Source organism: Rhinoderma darwinii, chromosome 1 (assembly GCF_050947455.1).
Source record: "Rhinoderma darwinii isolate aRhiDar2 chromosome 1, aRhiDar2.hap1, whole genome shotgun sequence".
In the NCBI taxonomy this organism is placed as follows: domain Eukaryota; kingdom Metazoa; phylum Chordata; class Amphibia; order Anura; family Rhinodermatidae; genus Rhinoderma; species Rhinoderma darwinii.
In genome coordinates, this window is record NC_134687.1 from 203,481,971 (window position 1) to 203,501,686 (window position 19,716).

Sequence of the window (19,716 nt, forward strand, 5' to 3'; positions counted from 1 at the left end):
AAGTAATTTTTGCAAAAAAAAAGCCACGGCCAGAGTTTTTAGAGGTGATGAGATCCTAGTAAATTACACGGGTAACAAACAAAGAAGATTTCACAACGGATTCTTTCAATACGCTCTGTCTGGCAACATGGTCTTTGACCTACTCTGTTACAGTGTATAAAGCACCTTATATGATGTGCAGCTACAGGGAGATTATATACCTTCTCCTATATATAGGATGCAAACTCATGAATGCTCTCCTAGCCTAACAAATGACTGCCTTCAGCATGTAAATCTATCTTAAGCTGTCCATAGACACTTGATATTTGTCAGTTTATCCTGCGGATTTTGTCAGGATCCTTTGCCATAGTCATTAGATTGTCAGTTACAAGACCCTAAACTTGATGCCTGATATTGGCAAGGAGGTAGGAATTCAATGTTATTTGCTTCTAAAGTGTTCCTTTAACCAGTGGAGGACTGCCCACTGTGTACGTACAGCGAATTTCTGCAGCAATTCTGTTGAAAGCAGCACTATCCGCTGCGGCAAAAACGCACCATTTCCTGTGGTTTTGACTGCAGAAAATGGTGCGTATTTTGCTGCGTTTTTCTCAACGCTAGGAGATGGTGAAATCTATGAAAAACAGAGAAATTCTGTCCACTTTCCACAGCAGGAATTGACATGCTGCAGTCCGAAAAATCTCGCCCACTTTGCGGCTACTGTATTCTGCTGCGTATTTTCCATCAGCAATTGTGGACGGGAAAACACGCAGCACTTCCTCTACGTGTGGACGAGCCCTAAAGGGTTATTCCCATCCTAGACTTTTATGGCATATATACAGAACATAAATGCAGGTCCCAGCTCTGGTAATACTATGGGAGTTATAGAAACACCCAAGCACGCTTGCTCAATTGTTTCCAGAACTCCTATGTAGAGAGCCACTTCTCCATTCATTCTACACCTGGGTGCAGAACGACCCTTAGGCCGGGTTCCCACGGGTCGGATACGCTGTGTAAAAACCGTGCAGCGTATTAGACCTGGAACCCGCAGCAGATTCCGTCTGAAAAAAATAAATAAAAAATTTTCGGATGGAAATTCCACTGCGGAAAGCAGCGCTTGATAAAAAACAAAGAAGTCGATACTTATCCCCTCCCTCTTCTCTACGCATAGTCCGGCCTCCTGCGAGGACGTTGCAGGCCACGTGACGCTGCAGCCTGTTATTGGCTGCAGCGCTCACATGGGATGAAACGTCATCCCAGGAGGCCGGACTGCAGGAAGGAGAGCGTTCTGGGTAAGTGATTTTCTTGTGGCGATAACGCCGCAAAAGCCGCAACACTTGACTTTCTGTTGCGGGTTTTGCATCCCAATTGAATTCAATGGGGAAAATCCGCAACAGAAAAACAAAAACGCAGCATAAACCGACATGCTGTGAAATAAAACTCTGCACCGCTGGTCAATTAAGGTTCACGCTGCCTTTTTTTTTCCCGCAACGTGGGCATGAGATTTACAAAATCTTATCCACTTTGCTGGTACTGTAAATGCTGCGGAATCTCCGCACACAATTCCATTGCACAACAGAGGCAAACGAAAACCATGAGCACCAGATCAGTCACCATTGAAATCAATAGTGATGGACACGGTTTCCGTTTGTGTCTGTTCAGGGTCCCGTTCGGACGGAAAGCTCCGACGTAACGTCATAACGGGACCCCAACGCAGGTGTGAACAAAGCCTTACCCAGTGCTTCCAGCTTATTGACAGGGGTTTTAGCTGCTCTATTACAGAATTTAGAATTGAGAGATTTTTGCAAGAATGAAGGAGTGCTTCAACTTTTAGCTCAAAGATATCTGCATTTCTGATGGCTAAATTACACTGATTCTGCGAAAAATTCACTTGAACAAACACAAACTGCAAGACCAGATACATACGGACATAAAAGTTACACTCATGTTCCCACTAATGAAAAATACGCGAAATTATTAACGAGTTAATAAAAGAGGTACACATTGAAGAGTATTTTTCCATTAAACCAAACAGGAAATAGAAGTCCCTGAGTTGTACTCAAATAGGATTGGTATACCACGCTACGATTTTTAGCTTCATCTGTTACAATCCTATCCAACAATTATACAAATTAAGGCCTCATGCACACATCCTTCACCGTTTTCACGTCCGTTTAAAACGGATCCGTGTGTCCGTTGTGACATCCGTGTGGTTTCCGTTGTCACTCCACGTCCGTCCCGTTTTAAACGGATGTTGTGCTTCCTTTTGTCTTCCGTTTTAAATGGTCCGTTAAAATCCATCTTGAGTGTTGAACGCAGGGGAACTTTGGCACGCCCTGCCATTGCTTAGCAACGAATTGGGGAACAACGGACAGCACACGGATGCCTTCCGTTTTTTTTATTTTTACGAACCCATAGACTTCAGTGGGCCCCACTGTCACTGAACGGACAAAGGTAGAAGATGCACTACTTTTGACGGAACGGACAAACTGAACTATCAAAACAATGGACGTGTGCATGGCCCCACAGAAATGAATGGGTCAGTGTGCGATCAGTTAAAAAGAACAGACAGCACCCTGAAGAAAAGAACTGAAGTGGGCATGAGGCCTAAATGTAAACCATTTTCAGTTGATGACATTAGCTTCCATAAAGTCCATTTACAATCAATAGGTTAAAATATAAGTGGCTTATATTGTACATAATGTGAGCGGCGCTGTAATGTAGATTACAGCAGTGTTTTTTATTTAGAAAAACGATCATTTTTGACAGAGTTATGACCTATATTAGCTTCTCAATGTACAACTGGGCGAGTTTTACTTTTTGGCCAAGTGGGCGTTGGAGAGGAGTGTATGACGCTGACCAATCAGCGTCATACACTTCTCTTCATTCATTTACACTGCACATAGCGATATCGCTATGAGCAGCCACATAAACACACTATAACATTACTGCAGTGTCCTGACAATGAATAGACATTACCTCCAGCCAGGACGTGATGTGTATTCAGAATCCTGACCACTTCTCTGTGATTTACAGCACAGCGTAATCTCGCGAGACTACGCCCGCTGTGCTGTAAATCACAGAGACATGCAGAGAAATGGTCAGGATTCTGACTACACATCCCATCCTGGCTGGAGGCAATTACTATTCATTGTCAGGACACTGCAGTAATGTTAGTGTATGTGGCTGCACATAGCGATATAGCTATATCGCCATCTGCAGAGTAAATAAATGGGGAGAAGTGTATGACGCTGATTGGTCACGGATTGGTCAGCGTCATACACTTCTCTCCACAACGCCCACTTGGTCAAGAAGTAAAACACGCCCAGTTGTCCATTGAGAACCTCATTAGCATAAAACTAATATAGGTCATAACTCCATCAAAAATGATTGTTTTTCTAAATAAAAAACACTGCTGTAATCTACATTACAGCGCCGATCACATCATGTACAATATAGGCCACGTATAATGTGGTGACAGAGCCTCTTTAAGGCCTCATGCCCACTTCAGTTTTTTTTCTTCAGGGTGCTGTTTTTTTTAAACTGATCGCATCCTGACATTCATTTCAATGGGGCCATGCACACTTTTGTTTTAGTGGAACCGTGTGGCCGTTCCGTCAAAAATAGGACAGGTCCTACTCCTGTCCATTTTTGACGGAACAGTCTCGGCCTTTCATTGATTTGGTCCGTGAAACAACGTAATGCACACGGAAGCCATCCATGTGCATGAGGCCTTAGCTAACATAGTAATAATAATAAGTAAATGAACACTACAAATATTGGTTATCAATGATAATTGTGGCTTACTTAGCATGGACATTGCTTGTTCTACATAGAAATGACTTCTCGTTTATCATGTTATTGAATGTAAATGGTAATTCACGGACATCTGCTTGTATAATCGAATTTGCATAAGAAACGCAAGACCGCGATGAATTAAATGTCCATCTAATGAACATGCCAGGTTTATCTAGGCACTTTATACGATCATTATAATCTCACAGTAAGTTAGATTTTCAGACATTTCAGTGTTTTTTTGGCGTAACCGATACTGCATTTCCAAAGTGTACAACCACTTATGGAAGCTACTAAAGAAAATAAAAGGGGTTTTAACAAAGTTGACAGACTCTTAAAGGGGTATTCTTAACTTAAACATTTACAGTATATCCACAGGATATGTCAAATGTCTGATAGAGTAGATCCCAGCTGTGCCTTGCCCGCCAAAGAAAGTTGTTGTACCCAGGCGGAGAATGAATGGCTCTCTATTCATTCCCATTGGCATTACAGAAACAAGCGCAAGTAAATCCTATTCTGGAGAATACACACACACACACACTAGGGCCTGTTCACATCTGCATTGGAGCCTCCGTCACACATTCCACCAAAAACACAGGAAACAATAGCGCAGCATGCTGCACTATTGTTTGTTGTAAATCCACAGACCTCCCTCGACGGAAAGCATCAAAGTCAATGGGTTCCGTCGGGCACCGGTTGTCCACGTTATTTAACATAGCCTGCGATTCTGGCATTTTCACCGTTCTGCTCCTCTGCTAGAGCAGAACAATGGAAGCCCGAACGCAGATGTAAACTGGGCCTTAATATGCTTCATTATATAAAAAGTTAGTCTTCCATAATCTGGTCACTGTAGTACTGGTGTTCTGCATAGATCTTATCCACTTTGAAGAGTAATATAGGGTGAAATCCACTGAGTATATTTACTCGCCAGAGGCCATTATTCTGCTGAAAGATGTCACTGCAAAAAAATGGAGCATAAAAAGACGCTACGTAAAAAGAAGTAGAATGTCACTTCTTGAGGCCTCAAAAGAAGCTCCAAATTAAAAGAAGCTTCATTTTCAGCTTCAAAAAACGCCTGAAAATCAGAGGCTGTTTTTTCTGAAAACAGCTCCGTATTTTCAGAAGTTTATTGTTAAGGGCCAGTTCACACAATTTTGACGCGTTTTTTGACGTGGAAACCGTGTCGGAAAACGCGTCAAAAAACGCCTCCCATTGATTTCAATGGGAGGCGGTTTTTTCCCCCATGAGCGGAAAAACTGTCTCGCGGGAAAAAGAAGCGACATGCCCTATTGTCGGGTGTTTACATCTCTGACCTCCCATTGACATCAATGGGAGGCAGAGAAAGCGTATTTCGCTGCGTTTTTATGGAGAACAGTTAAGGAAGACCCAAAATTTTGTGTCTCAGAAAACTAGATTATATAAGCACAATTTCAAAAGTTTTTTTTTTTTAATACCGAAAGGTTGGCCTACTGAAAAGTATGTCCAGTATATGCCCTCAATACTTGGTCGGGGCTCCTCTTGCATGAATTACTGCATCAATGCAGCGTGGCATGGAGGCAATCAGCCTGTGGCACTGCTGAGGTGTTATCAATGCGGCATGGCATGGAGGCGATCAGCCTGTGGCACTGCTGAGGTGTTATCAATGTGGCGTGGCATGGAGGTGATCAGCCTGTGGCACAGCTGAGGTGTTATGGAAGCCCAGGTTGCGTTGATAGCGGCCTTCAGCTCGTCTGCTGTGTTGGGTCTGGAGTCTCATCTTCCTCTTGACAATACTCCATAGATTCTCTATGGGGTTTAGGTCAGGCGAGTTTGCTGGCCAATCAAGCACCGTGATACTGTGGTTATTAAACCAGGTATTGGTGCTTCTGGCAGTGTGGGCAGGTGCCAAGTCCTGCTGGAAAATGAAATCAGCATCTCCATAAAGCTTGTCAGCAGAGGGAAGCATGAAGTGCTCGAAAATTTCCTGCTAGACGCTGCGCTGACTCTGGACTTGATATGACACAGTGGACCAACACCAGCAGATGACATGGCCACCAACCATCACTGACTGTGGAAACTTCACACTGGACCGCAAGCAACTTGTATTGCTGCCCCTCCACTCTTCCTCCAGATTCTGGGACCGAGATTTCCCAATGAAATGCAAAATTTCATCTGAAAACAGGACTTTGGACACTGGACAACAGTGTTGTTCCACTGTGTTATATCAAGTCCAGAGACAACGCCGACGAGCTGAAGGCCGCTATCAACGCAACCTGGGCTTCCATAACACCTCAGCAGTGCCACAGGCTGATCGCCTCCATGCCACGCCGCATTGATAACACCTCAGCAGTGCCACCGGCTGATCGCCTCCATGCCACGCCACATTGATGCAGTAATTCATGCAAGAGGAGCCCCGACCAAGTATTGAGGGCATATACTGGACATACTTTTCAGTAGGCCAACATTTCGGTATTAAAAATCATTTTGGGAATTGGGCTCATATATAATATTCTAATTTTCTGAGACACAACATTTTGGGTTTTCATTACTAGCCATAATCATCAATATTAAAAGAAAAAACTGCTGGAAATAGATCACTCTGTGTGTAATGAATCTATATAATATAGGAGCTTCACTTTTTGAATGGAGTTACTAAAATAAACTTTTTGATTCTATTCTAAATCATTGAGAAGGACCTGTGTGTATATATATATATATATATATGCTGCAATACTAGACACAAAGTGTGCACTTTTTTGTTAAAAACAAAAAACAAAAGCAAACCCCTTTTATGTAAATGCTGTTTCTCTAGCCACAATCTAGAAAGCCTCCTGGAATTGCTTTGTAAGCTACAATTTTGTTTTCCGTTTTTGTCACAATATGATAGGCCCAAGCTGCATGACTGACCAATATGCCATCTGTCTAAGTTTTCTGGTAACCTCAACTGGCCATTAAAGTTTCTAGGTCATTGGATAGGGGGAGGGGAGGTCACCAGTGACATTAGAAAAGGCTGAGAGCGGCTGGCTCTATAAAAGGCAGCAAATAGGTAATTGCCGGGTCAGCAAACCTCTCACTCAGCACAGCCTGGAAATACAGAGTCAGGAGCACAGCGAGTGACCGGCGCACTCCCAGCTGTCGCGGCGCCTTTAACTTCACACCATTAAATCTACACGCTCATACTATTTACACCAGTGGGGAAGTTGTGGGAAAAGTTATCATAAATAAAATATATAAATATTTCTAGAATTCACTCCGTTTTAGGTTTAGGTGGTTGTACAGGCCACAAAATGGTAGAATTCTGTACAATTGATGTATTTATTCCATTTCCAAAATGGAAAAAAGTAAGATATTTGGTTCCCATAGGGTATGCGCTTCTCGACATTGGCAAATAGTGAGCTTTAGACAAAACTTTCAGTCACTGCCTGTTTTCTGGACCGGATCCTCTTGACAGAGCAATATGGCACTTAGGAGTCAGATGGTAACGTAGGGGGGATTGGTTCTAAACTTTACGGTCACTTTAATAGTTGGCGAAAAGTAAAAAGTCTTCCGGAAACAAAAACAGTCAAACGACCGATAATATGTTTATAACAAGTCAAAGCCTGTACTGAATGTAAAGTGGTCAAATTCTAGAAATAACCGATGATTAACAGAACACCAACATTGGCATTGTTCACACTATACACAAACCGCGGTGAATTAGGTTTACTAAACAGAATGCTTGCGAACTTTAACAGCCGCTGGTTGAAGTCCCAGCAGTTACCCAACCAGCAGGTAAGTGGTTAATGATTAGGCCCCCCCCCCCTCGCCCCCCTATATTCACCTTTGTATGAAGACGCTCACAGACACTTGTCCATTATAATCTAACCAACTACTTGTCATATATGACAGTATAAAGCTCGAAGGGACAAGTATTATACACAAGAGGCAATAAATATACCTCCTTCTAGCGACCCCCGCCCATTTAAAAAAATACAGAGAGAAGAGGCAGCCACTTCTGACCGCTCACTAGAAGTAACGTCGCTGGGAAATGCCCAGTTCTATGGAATAAACGTTCCTTATTACAGGCTAAACGTGACGTAGACAGTCTGACACTGCAAATAACATTAGCCCCATACCTGGACTGGGCAGCCATAGCGAAGTTTCTCACACCAGGCGTCCAGTGTCCATGAGGTGTTTCCTATGTCCCTTCCAGGCGACGGCTAAAACTGATAGTGCCCGCTCGCACGGCTCCTCCGGTCAGTCACATTATTGTAGCTGTCTGCGAGTCCAGTACTACCCCAGCCTCCGTGTATTTGCGCGTCTCTCCCTGCGGCAGCGCTCGTCTCCCCCGAACCCCGCCCACCAAACGCTATCCGACACGCCCACACGCGATGGGGCGTGATAACTAGGGAATGGTGGAGACTCTTTATTCCCGCCCCTATTTGGCGTAAACCGCCTCGTTCACGGGGTGACTGACATAGATGAGGTGACCGGAATAAAATAAGTGAACCTAATAATATGTAAGTGGAGTTGGCAGTGGTGGTTAGCGGTTTTCTGTCAGAAAGTGGTGTCGGTTCTTCAGTAACATATGGTGTAGCGTTGTAAATGGAATCGTGTTGTGATTGGACAAGATGGAAGCTGAGGGGCGGGTGCAGAAGGCGAATCTGACCAATAATAGAGGAGCTTTGCTCACAGCTGGAGAGGGCTGTGCTCAGTTGGTTGGGGAATAGCTACACTGAGGTGTAATGCATTGGAGAGTTGTGTGGGTGAGGTTGCCAGGCGCTGCCAATAGTCCAATAGCCTGGCAATTGTACAGATCTGTGCTGATTATACACATAGGGGCAGCTTTATCATTACCACACAGATTGCCTCAAGGGCAGATAGGGGCTGGCAGTGTATCACATTTCTTACATTTGCCTTTTATGCCAGGATGAACCCGCTGCTGCACGTCAGCTATACCTAAATCTATCTCCCAAACCTCTGTCCAACCATGCAGCCTTCAGAGAAAGCAGAGCGAGCAGGGGTCACAGTGGTCAGAGTCCATCCGACCCAGCTTCTCTGTTCTGGTGTCCCTATGATAACACATCCTGTCCTGCGCTCTAGTAAGCTTGTGTTATATTATAATAGGGATATTGTCCGGTTTTTAATCATCAAAGATGTTTATATATAAAAAAAAAAAGGCGTCAGCGGAAATGTTGCTACTTGGCCTCTGGGTTGGCCCAATATATCACTCTGGATGGGATGCTGATGTCTTTTCTGCTTATTTTGTATTATCAGTGGTGACCAGTGGCGGATTAAGTAGGCCATAGGCCCTGGGCTGTTACCCAAAGTTGGGCCCCCCTTCTCTACCGCCGCCCTGTAACTATTATTAACACTTGCTTTTTGTCCAGACATTAACAAATGGGTGTTACTACTCCCCTTGTCAAAAGGCAGTGTCCCTACATACTGACAGTCTCCAACCATCGCTGACAGTATCGCACCGTGTAGGGACACATTCTCCTGACAAGGGGAATAGTAACACTTATTTGTCTATCAGTCCTGGACTGCACAAAGACTTTTCGTGAAATACAAGGATTTCCTATAATAAACATGTCAGGAGAAATGACAGATTGTCTATAAATCTAGTGACTCACAGGTGACGACGTAGTTTTTTTCCTCTTTTCTTCTCCATCCGGTGCAGAATTCATGACGACTTTTCCCGGCCATGACTCATTTCTGCACAATTTGGCACTCAGATGTCTTTGGCTCCTCACTTTTCCAACATTTCCACACCTATAAACAAAGATAAAATTATCATCGTGCCACACGCTGTGCCCCTAAATATGATAGCACCAAACACTGCGTCCCTGAATAAAATAGTACCAAACGCTGGGCCCCTAAATATTATAGCACCATAGACTGCGCCCCTGAATATAATTGTGTCAAACACTGTAGAGTAAAGCACCACATACACACAGCCCCTGTATATAGCACCACACACAACCCCCTGTAGATAGCGCTACACACAGACCCCTGTAGATAGAGCCACACACAGCCCCCTGTAGATAGCGCTACACACAGCCCCTGTAGATAGCGCTACACACAGCCCCCTGTAGATAGCGCTACACACAGACCCCTGTAGATAGCGCTACACACAGACCCCTGTAGATAGAGCCACAAACAGCCCACTGTAGATAGCGCTACACACTGACCCCTGTAAATAGCGCTACACAGCCCTCCCCCTCTGTAAATAGCGTCACATAGCCCTCCCCCTCTTGTATATAGTGCTACACAGCAATCCCCCTTAGATATAGTGATACACAGTGCTCCCCCTTCTATATAGTGCTATACAGCAATCCCCCTTGTATATAGTGCCACCCCCCTTGTATATAGTGCTACACAGCGCCTCCTCCCTTGGACCTGCAGCTCTTGTAATTGCTCAGTATAATGTCCCCCATAGATGCCCCATACAGTATAATGCCCTCCATAGCTGCCTCTACACAGTATAATGTTCCCCTTAGCTGTCCTACACAGTATAATGCCCCCATAGCTGCCTCTACACAGTATAATGCCCTCCATAGCTGCTTCTACACAGTATAATGCCCTCCATAGCTGCCTCTACACAGTATAATGCCCTCCATAGCTGCCTCTACACAGTATAATGTTCCCCTTAGCTGTCCTATACAGTATAATGCCCCCATAGCTGCCTCTACACAGTATAATGCCCTCCATAGCTGCCTCTACACAGTATAATGCCCCCACAGCTGTCCTATACAGTATAATGCCCTCCATAGCTGCCTCTACACAGTATAATGCCCCCATAGCGGCCTCTACACAGTATAATGCCCTCCATAGCTGCCTCTACACAGTATAATGCCCTCCATAGCTGCCTCTACACAGTATAATGCCCTCCATAGCTGCCTCTACACAGTATAATGCCCCCATAGCTGCCTCTACACAGTATAATGCCCCCATAGCTGCCTCTACACAGTATAATGCCCTCCATAGCTGCCTCTACACAGTATATTGCCCCCATAGCTGCCTCTACACAGTATAATGCCCTCCATAGCTGCCTCTACACAGTATAATGTCCCCATAGCTGCCTCTACACAGCATAATGCCCCCATAGCTGCCACATAGTATAATGCCCTCCATAGCTGCTACACAGTATAATGCCCCCATAGCTGCCTCTACACAGTATAATGCCCTCCATAGCTGCCTCTACACAGTATAATGTTCCCCTTAGCTGTCCTACATAGTATAATGCCCTCCATAGCTGCCTCTACACAGCATAATGCCCCCATAGCTGCCACATAGTATAATGCCCTCCATAGCTGCTACACAGTATAATGCCCCCATAGCTGCCTCTACACAGTATAATGCCCTCCATAGCTGCCTCTACACAGTATAACGTTCCCCTTAGCTGTCCTACATAGTATAATGCCCTCCATAGCTGCCTCTACACAGTATAATGCCCCCATAGCTGCCTCTACACAGTATAATGCCCTCCATAGCTGCCTCTACACAGTATAATGTTCCCCTTAGCTGTCCTACATAGTATAATGCCCCCATAGCTGCCTCTACACAGTATAATGGCTTCCATAGCTGCATCTACACAGTATAATGCCCTCCATAGCTGCTACACAGTATAATGCTCTCCATAGCTGCTACACAGTATAATGCCCCCATAGCTGCCCCCACACAGTATAATGCCCCCATAGCTGACACATAGTATAATGCCCTCCATAGCTGCCTCTACACAGTATAATGCCCTCCATATCTGCCTCTACACAGTATAATGCCTTCCATAGCTGCCTCTACACAGTATAATGCCCCCATAGCTGCCCCATAGTATAATGCCCCCATAGCTGCCTCTACACAGTATAATGCCCCCGTAGCTGCCCCCACACAGTATAATGCCCCCATAGCTTCCTCCACACAGTATAATGCCCCCACAGCTGTCCTATACAGTATAATGCCCTCCATAGCTGCCTCTACACAGTATAATGTTCCCCTTAGCTGTCTTATACAGTATAATGCCCCCACAGCTGTCCTATACAGTATAATGCCCTCCATAGCTGCCTCTACACAGTATAACATTCTCCTTAGCTGTCTTATACAGTATAATGCCCCCATAGCTGCCTCTACACAGTATAATGTTCCCCTTAGCTGTCCTATACAGTATAATGCCCCCATATGTACGTACCTAATAAAAAAAATAACATAATTACTTACCTATCCCCGTTTCCACGACGGTGGGGGATGCTTCTCCTCTGCACTGTCCCGTGAGTGACTCGGTGCAGACAGGCGCGTCACTACATCGCGCCTGCCTGCGCCGAGCCGCTCACGGCACAGTGGGTTAACCCAATTAAACCCAATTAATTATTTGTGTCCTGCGGACGCAGCTTCAGTTGGAAGCGGGACCAGCGCGGGCCACAGCGGCAGCTAGTAGCACTAGAGCGCTGCATAGTTTTTTAAGATTATGTGCGGTTCGGGCGGCCATGGGCCCCCTGGGAGCCTCGGGCCCCACCGGCCGCCCGAACAGCCCATATGATAATCTGCCATTGGAGGTGACATTACCGAGGCAGTGATATTGGCTTCTGTGATGTCATGCCTGCGGTGTCATCACCTGCTATCCTTTCTCCAGGATTTGGGAGCAACAAGTCCTGGCACTCAATTTATTAGCCCAAGCTAGCGTAAATGCTGCAGAATTTCCGCATCAGAAATGTGTGCACAAATTCCGCAGCATTTACAGTAGCAGCAAATTGGATGAGATTTAGTAAATCTCATGCCCACGCTGCGGAAAACAAACGCAGCGTAAAAGTTAATAAATTGACCTGCGGTGCGGAATTTAATTCAACAGCATGTCAATTTATGTTGCGTTTTTTGTTGAATTTCTGTTGCAGGAATTCAATGGGGATGGAAAACCCGCTACAGAAAGTCAAGTGTTGCGACTTTTGCGGTGTAATCGCAGCGGATACGCTGCAAAAATCGCAACTCTGGAAAAAAATAATCATACTTACCCAGAAAGCCCTCCTTCTTCCTGCAATCCGACCTCCTGGGATGACGTTTCATCCCATGAGGCTGCTGCAGCCAATCAAAGGCTGCAGCGTCACATGGCCTGCAACATCATCGTAGGAGGCGGACTACGCGCAGAGAAGAGGGAGGGGTTAAGTATCAACGGTTTTGTTTTTTTATCAAGCGTCATCGTACAAGGCCGGAGCAGATGTCAAAGAAGGGAGGGGGTAAGTATGAGTGCTTTTTTACGCAGCAGAAATTCAGTCTGAAAAACCGCACCACAATGTGGTGCAATTTTTCGGACGGAAGGTGCTGCGGGTTCCAGGTCGGATACGCTACGTGATTTTTATGCAGCGTATCCTACCTGTGGGAACCCGGCCATTGGGTCTGAAATATATTCATCCTCTGTGATGTCACCACTATTTTTGGAGCCATAAAGTGGATGCAGGTATGGTCACAGTAATTGTCCATTATGACTTCATTACATACATGCACTGGTGCCCTGCTGTGGACCAACCAGGTCCACAGCCAGGCCTTACTATTCCGATTACATCAACTGTGAGGTCAGCACCAGCTATGGATTCTCTAAGGGGAACACCAGGCTTCCAGCATGGGCCACACCTTCACCCAATTGCAGCCACCATGGCTGTCTGGCAGCTGCGGACCCCATAGCTCAATTTATAGGGCCAGCACAGCTTGAGATTTCACCAACCAACACGTCCCCAGCTGTGACATCATCGCCTGTGTTGTCACTACCAGTTCCAGGGCCTTAAAGGGCCCCAGAATCTAATCGCACAGAAGAACATATTATCAGTACCCTGTCAGCATCACATTCATCCAGGAGCACATCATTCTTCATCCTTATAAAAGCAAACCCTTCCCTCCCCCATCTTCTCTTACTGCAGCACACCATTCCCTAACCCACAGCACTGTCAGCAGCATATCCAACCCCTCTCCCCACAGATGCACAATTTTCTCATTGACCCCACCCCTGCATTCTTCTTCTCCCTTTTTCCTCTCAGCAGCAGCACTTTCACTCCCTGACCTGTCAGAATCATATTCCCCCTCCTCAGCAGCATTTGCTCCCCACTCCCCCCTGCTGCAGCAGCACATGAGCTCTTTTCTCTCCTCTCCTGGTTACTCTATAATGTCCTCAGCTAATGTACAGTGTGTCATCCCTGGCCACAGCAGCACACTTCCTGCCAGCCACAGCGGGCAGAGCACAATATGGGTCAATTCTTCCCTGTATTGTCTGTTTATTTAAATAAAATTGGCACTAGAGTGAATAGAGAGGTCTTGGCAGATGGTTAATAGGGCCCCAGGGTACAGCAGGGGCCCAGAGCTCTAACAGCACCAATGATAATCCGGACCTGCTGCGAACACATTTTTGGGTTGCTACAGCATGCGTCTGTTCGTAAGGGTGACATTAATCCAGCTTGACCCTGTTGTCAGGAGATGTTTCACAATCAGGGCCGGATTATAGGGTGGATCCAGGGCCGCCACCACCTCGGGAACCTAGGGGGCCTCCACCACCCCAGGGTGATTTCCTCTCTAATATTTATATATCTATTCAATTCAATAATTACCCTTTTAGAAGGTATTTATGAACTAGGGTACTACATTAAAAGGCAAGCTCTGTAGTAAATTTAAACATGTCCCAAATGTTTAAGGGGGGGGGGCCTTAAAACTAGGGGAGGCAGTATTTTCTAGTTCTGGCCGTGGCAGTCACTATTTATGTATTGTGGGTAGTGCATACATTTCTCACCACTATGATCCTCACCATTCATTAATAAAAACGGATCCCTAAGGAGGGGGAGATACAAGGGAGTCATTGCCTCGGCTCAGGGGCGTAGCTAAAGGCTCATGGACCTGGGTGCAAGAATTCAGCTTGGGCCACACTATCCCTCCGGAACACCACCATCATCAGACCCCTGCGCGCGCCTATGCCCAGACGCTTTGCCCAACAGCCCCCATAGTATAATGCCCCCACACAGTATAATGCTCCCATAGCTGCCCCCCACAGTATAGTGCCCCATACAGTATAATGCCCCCCATAACAGCCCCATACCGTATAATGCTCTCCATATCAGCCCCCAGAGTATAATGCCCCACATAGCTGCCCCCATACAGTATAATGCCCCCCATACAGTATAATGCCCCACATATGAGCTTCCTATACAATATAATGCCCCCATATGAGCTCCCCATACAGTATAATGCCCCCCATATGAGCTCCCCATACAGTATAATGCCCCTCCATATCAGCTCCCCATACAGTATAATGCCCCTTATATGAGCTCCCCATATAGTATAGTGCCCCCCATATCAGCCCCCATACAGTATAATGCCCCCCATATCAGCTCCCCATACAGTATAGTGCCCCCCATATCAGCCCCCATACAGTATAATGCCCCCATATCAGCTCCCCATACAGTATAATGCCCCTCCATATCAGCCCCCCATACAGTATAATGCCCCTCCATATCAGCTCCCATACAGTATAATGCCTCCATATCAGCTCCCCATACAGTATAATGCCCCCATATCATCTCCGCATACAGTATAATGCCCCCCATGTGAGCTCCCCTTACAGTATAATGCCCCCCATATCAGCCCCCCATTCAGTATAATTCCCACATATCAGCCCCCATGCAGTATAATGCTCCCCCATCTTATCAGCCCCCATGCCATATCAGCCCCCCATGCAGTATAATGCTCCCCATCTTATCAGCCCCATGCCATATCAGCACCCCATGCAGTATAATGCTCCCCCATCTTATCAGCCCCATGACATATCAGCCCCCTATACAGTATAATGCCCCCATATGTGCATAATAGAAAAATAGCATAATTACTTACTTATCCCCGTTCCTTCGCCTCCTCCGGTGTGTGCTATGAGTGACTCGGCGCAGACAGGCGCGATGATGTCGCTACATCCCGCCTGCCTGCGTCGAGCCGCTCAGGGCACAGTGAATGCTGGAGCAAGGAGACGTCAGCCCCTTGCTCCAGCATTGAATGGAGCCTGGACCTCGGTGAGTGATTTGCGACCCCCTGGAGGTCTTCACACGACCCCCCAGGGAAACGCGACTCACAGTTTGTAATGTATTGTGTTGGATTGTGCAGTTTGCGGTGGAGAGGAGGGGGGACTGTAATTTAACGGGCCCCCCCTCTTCAACGCAAACAGCACAGTACAACACATTACAAGACAACACAACACAACACATTACAAGACAATACATTACAAGGCAACACATCACATTACAATACATTACATTACAAGACAACACAATACAACACAACACATTACAATACAGACTCTGCAGCTCACCTGGAGTCCTCCGCACCGACTCTTCCACTGCACTGGCTGGAAGACGTGTCACGTGACAACACGGTCACATGGTACACGAAGTGTACCATGTGACCGTAACCAGGAAGTGCCGGCTTCACGACACATACAATGTATTTAATAACAAGCATGCTGTATGGCAATGGGGGCCCGTGGGCACCGCAGGCTTAGGGGCCCGGTCGCAACTGCGACCGCTGCGACCCCTATAGCTACGCCACTGCCTCGGCTGTCTCCATAGCTCCCATAGACTTCAGTGGAGAGAGCCGTGCACAGGTGCGGCCACCTCTCCTATATGTGGCTGCCATAGGGAATCAGGGGGGATGGGTGCCCCCACTCAATTTTTTAGCTATGGGGCCTCCACCAATCATAATATGGCCCTGTTGAACAAAACAGTTAATTTTGTGCACTGCTACCCATAAGGGCTGGTACTGAGGGTCATGCTCCTAAATAAAATAGGGCAACATCGGTGTATAAAAAAAGGAATTAAAATTTGTGGACACCAACATCCTTTGAATTTTAGAACCAGCCTGGAGACTTGACGTTGAGCATTGAGGTTTTGTAAATTATATTCTTCAGTTTTGATAATGGTAGAGTAAATGAGGTGAGGTTTCTATGGGAGGTTCACGTTCAGACAACTGTTTTTCAGACTGGTTTATAACATTATTTAAGGTAAACATTTTAAGGTTTCATAGATTATTTTAGCAGCCGTAAATAGGTAATCCAAATGGGTTTTACATTTATAGGACCACTATGAACTGTCAAGTTCTTGAGTATCCTAGAGGCAGCCGATGTGACTACTATGGGGGCACCCGGAGAGAAGAGGCCAATTTCAGGTCAGTCGTCCCCCCTCGGTAGTGAGAACCCACACAGGCAATGTTAATAAATAAGCAAGCAGAAAATGTGCTCAAGTCATGAAATTGGAATGGGGGCATTAGGACCCCCAGTCATGTGTGGTTAAAAGTACTTGAAAGGGGTCTAATTTTTTTTTCAGTGCTATGTACACCACTGGAACTACACTTTTATCCACAAATGGAGGTCTGTGCACTTGTATCCAAGTGTCCAGATGTATTTGACCTTTTCTGGTTATGTTTTGTATGATATTTTTCATCTGAAAGCATGATGCCGGAGGAAGACGAGTGTTCCATAAACTGATGAAATATAATAAAGAATGACTATGACTTACCTACCAGAACCATTTATTTCTATGAACAAGCAGGTGGTTTTCAATATTTCTCATTAGATAACATATTCTGCAGTGTTGTATAGAGATTAACATGCCTCACATCAGTGTGACTTCAATTTCACTATGTCATACACATACACACTGTTAGGGTATGTTCACACGAGGGCGTCCGTAACGGCTGAAATTACGGGGATGTTTCAGCCTGAAAACATCCCTGTAATATCAGCCGTAACGGCATGTGCAGGCGCTTGAACGCCGCGTCCATTACGGGCGTAATTAGCGCTGCTATTCATTGGAGTCAATGAATAACGGCTCCAATTACGGCCAAAGAAGTGACAGGTCACTTCTTTGGCGCGGGCGTCTATTTACGCGCCGTCTTTTGACAGCGGCGCGTAAATTACACCTCGTGTGAACAGACAAACGTCTGCCCATTGCTTTCAATGGGCAGATGTTTGTCAGCGCTATTGAGGCGCTATTTTCGGACGTAATTCGGGGCAAAAACGCCCGAATTACGTCCGTAAATAGGCCGTGTGAACATACCCTTAAACTGGGTTAACACGGGCAGATTTCTGCCTATAACAAGTGAGAATCGATGATATAACAAGTCGATCGGCGCTCGTTTAAAGGCTCTTTAAGATGGGCCGATGCAAATTGTATGAAGATGAACGATTATTAATATGTTAATACGATCGTTTGGTCCCCATACAGTTTGCATATTTTTCTCAGCACGTCCCCCCCCCCCCCCTGTTTACATGGGGAGATGTGCTGCTGACAACGGTTATTTTTAAAGCTGCATAAAGAAGGCGATCGGGAACTAGCCAATGACGTCAGGCCTGGCAGCATATTTAAAGTGAAATCTGGCCTATCTTCCTTTGTATGGCATTTTGTATTGCTGACTCTGACCTGTTCCCCGATTCTGCTCCTGTCTTGCTTCTTTGGATTTGTCGCCTGGTGCCTGTAGTTGTATTTCTTGTTTTAAACCCAGGCCTGTCCTCTGACGGTGTCTCGTCCTCAGGCTTGTTGCATCCGGACTGTTCTCTTGGTGATGACCCTTGGCTATGTTCCTGACTTCGCCTTTGATACTGTCCTAGAAAAGCCTAGAAGTATAATAGCTGCAAATCGGGGAACCGCAACCTTGGAATCCAACCAGGAAAGTCTATACCTTCTTACGGGCATTAACGGTAAAGAACGGGTAGATTCCTTACACTCTACAACTTAGTTTAGCCAGCGACACACCGATTGCGGCTCAAGGATTTACTTCTCAGGTGATAAACGTAACACACACACAGCATCTGTAGTATCTATATTTTTTGTTTAACTCTTGTACTCGTGACAACACTGTGCTCTGAATATTTGATGATTGTTTATGTCAGATGCAGAGAAAAAGTGCTGCAGTTAGCCGTAATGTTGGCGATCCCTGTTTAAAAGAATAGTGTGTACAATAGGCATGTGTTCCCATATTACATGTGGGTATTTCCGTATTAAACCATAACTCGCGGTTCAGAAGCTGAGTGAGTGACTGATAATTGAATTTCTGTTATAGCTACGGTCAAACACTGTCCATGTCCGGTTATTGCAGCACAAAATGTACCAACAAAGTGTTCTCTAAATTACATGACATATTTGCTCAGTTATTCAGGATTAAATGATAAGTACCCAGCACCATATAAAAAAACACTTTACAGATGCAGAAGCCCAACATGATTTTATTTTCCGCAGGAAAACATCTTCCAGGTCTAAACTACGGTATGTTAATAGAAATAATATTGTTGCTATTTTCTTTGTAGAAGCTTCATCTCTGAAAAATAATTTTATGTTAATATTGTATGCACATGCCTGTTCTTATCATTTTAAGCTAAAGTGGTAAGGAAGTTGTGGTATTTACATCAGGGGCATAGCTAAAGGCTCATGGGCCCCGAAGCAAAGGTTCTTCTTGGGCCCCCCCCCCCCAAAAAAAACTTCTCAGGGCCGATGGTCCGCAGCTTTCATCTGCATCGCTGGGTCTCCTAAGTGATTCAACAATGCAGCACTAGCAGCCAGTGGCGTCACTAAGGACTTAAAACATCAGGGGGAATAGCCGCAATACATATGTGCCCCCCCCCCCCAAAAAAAAGTGTGCGTGTATGAATATGTGCATATATATATATATATATATATATATATATATATATATATATATTTATATATATAGATATATGAGACAGCATATCTATAGTACTACGACCCTAAAGCTATGGATAAGATTAGATACAGCGGCGCAGCAGACAGTATCAGACATTATAGGATTAGATACAGTGGCTCAACAAACAGTATCACACATGATAGGATTAGACACAGTGGCTCAGCAGACAGTATCACACATGATAGGATTAGACACAGTGGCTCAACAGATAGTATCACACATGATAGGATTAGATACACAGCTCAACTGACAGTATCACACATTATAGGATTAGATATA

General features: G+C 45.4%; 1 protein-coding gene and 1 long non-coding RNA gene across 5 annotated transcripts in view; one reads left to right on the forward strand and one right to left on the reverse strand.

Moving 5' to 3' along the window:
* Positions 1 to 8,292, reverse strand: part of AFF1 (ALF transcription elongation factor 1) — a 151,518-nt gene extending 143,226 nt beyond the window's left edge. For 2 of the 3 annotated variants that reach the window (XM_075860861.1, XM_075860844.1), the window contains exon 1: positions 7,866 to 8,291. In XM_075860861.1, the coding sequence (XP_075716976.1) occupies positions 7,866 to 7,882 (17 nt within the window). In that variant the 5' untranslated portion in view covers positions 7,883 to 8,291. Of the gene's footprint in view, positions 1 to 7,865 lie in introns of all 3 variants that reach the window. The other variant, XM_075860853.1, reaches the window with a different exon arrangement.
* On the forward strand, positions 8,109 to 18,687 carry LOC142759044 (uncharacterized). 2 transcript variants are annotated; one of them, XR_012883050.1, is made up of 3 exons: positions 8,109 to 8,249; positions 16,816 to 16,905; positions 18,241 to 18,687. It is a non-coding gene; the product is annotated as an uncharacterized LOC142759044 (long non-coding RNA). The 2 variants fall into 2 exon arrangements; XR_012883048.1 differs by having other exon boundaries at positions 18,271 to 18,687.
* Positions 18,688 to 19,716: the final 1,029 nt, after the last annotated feature.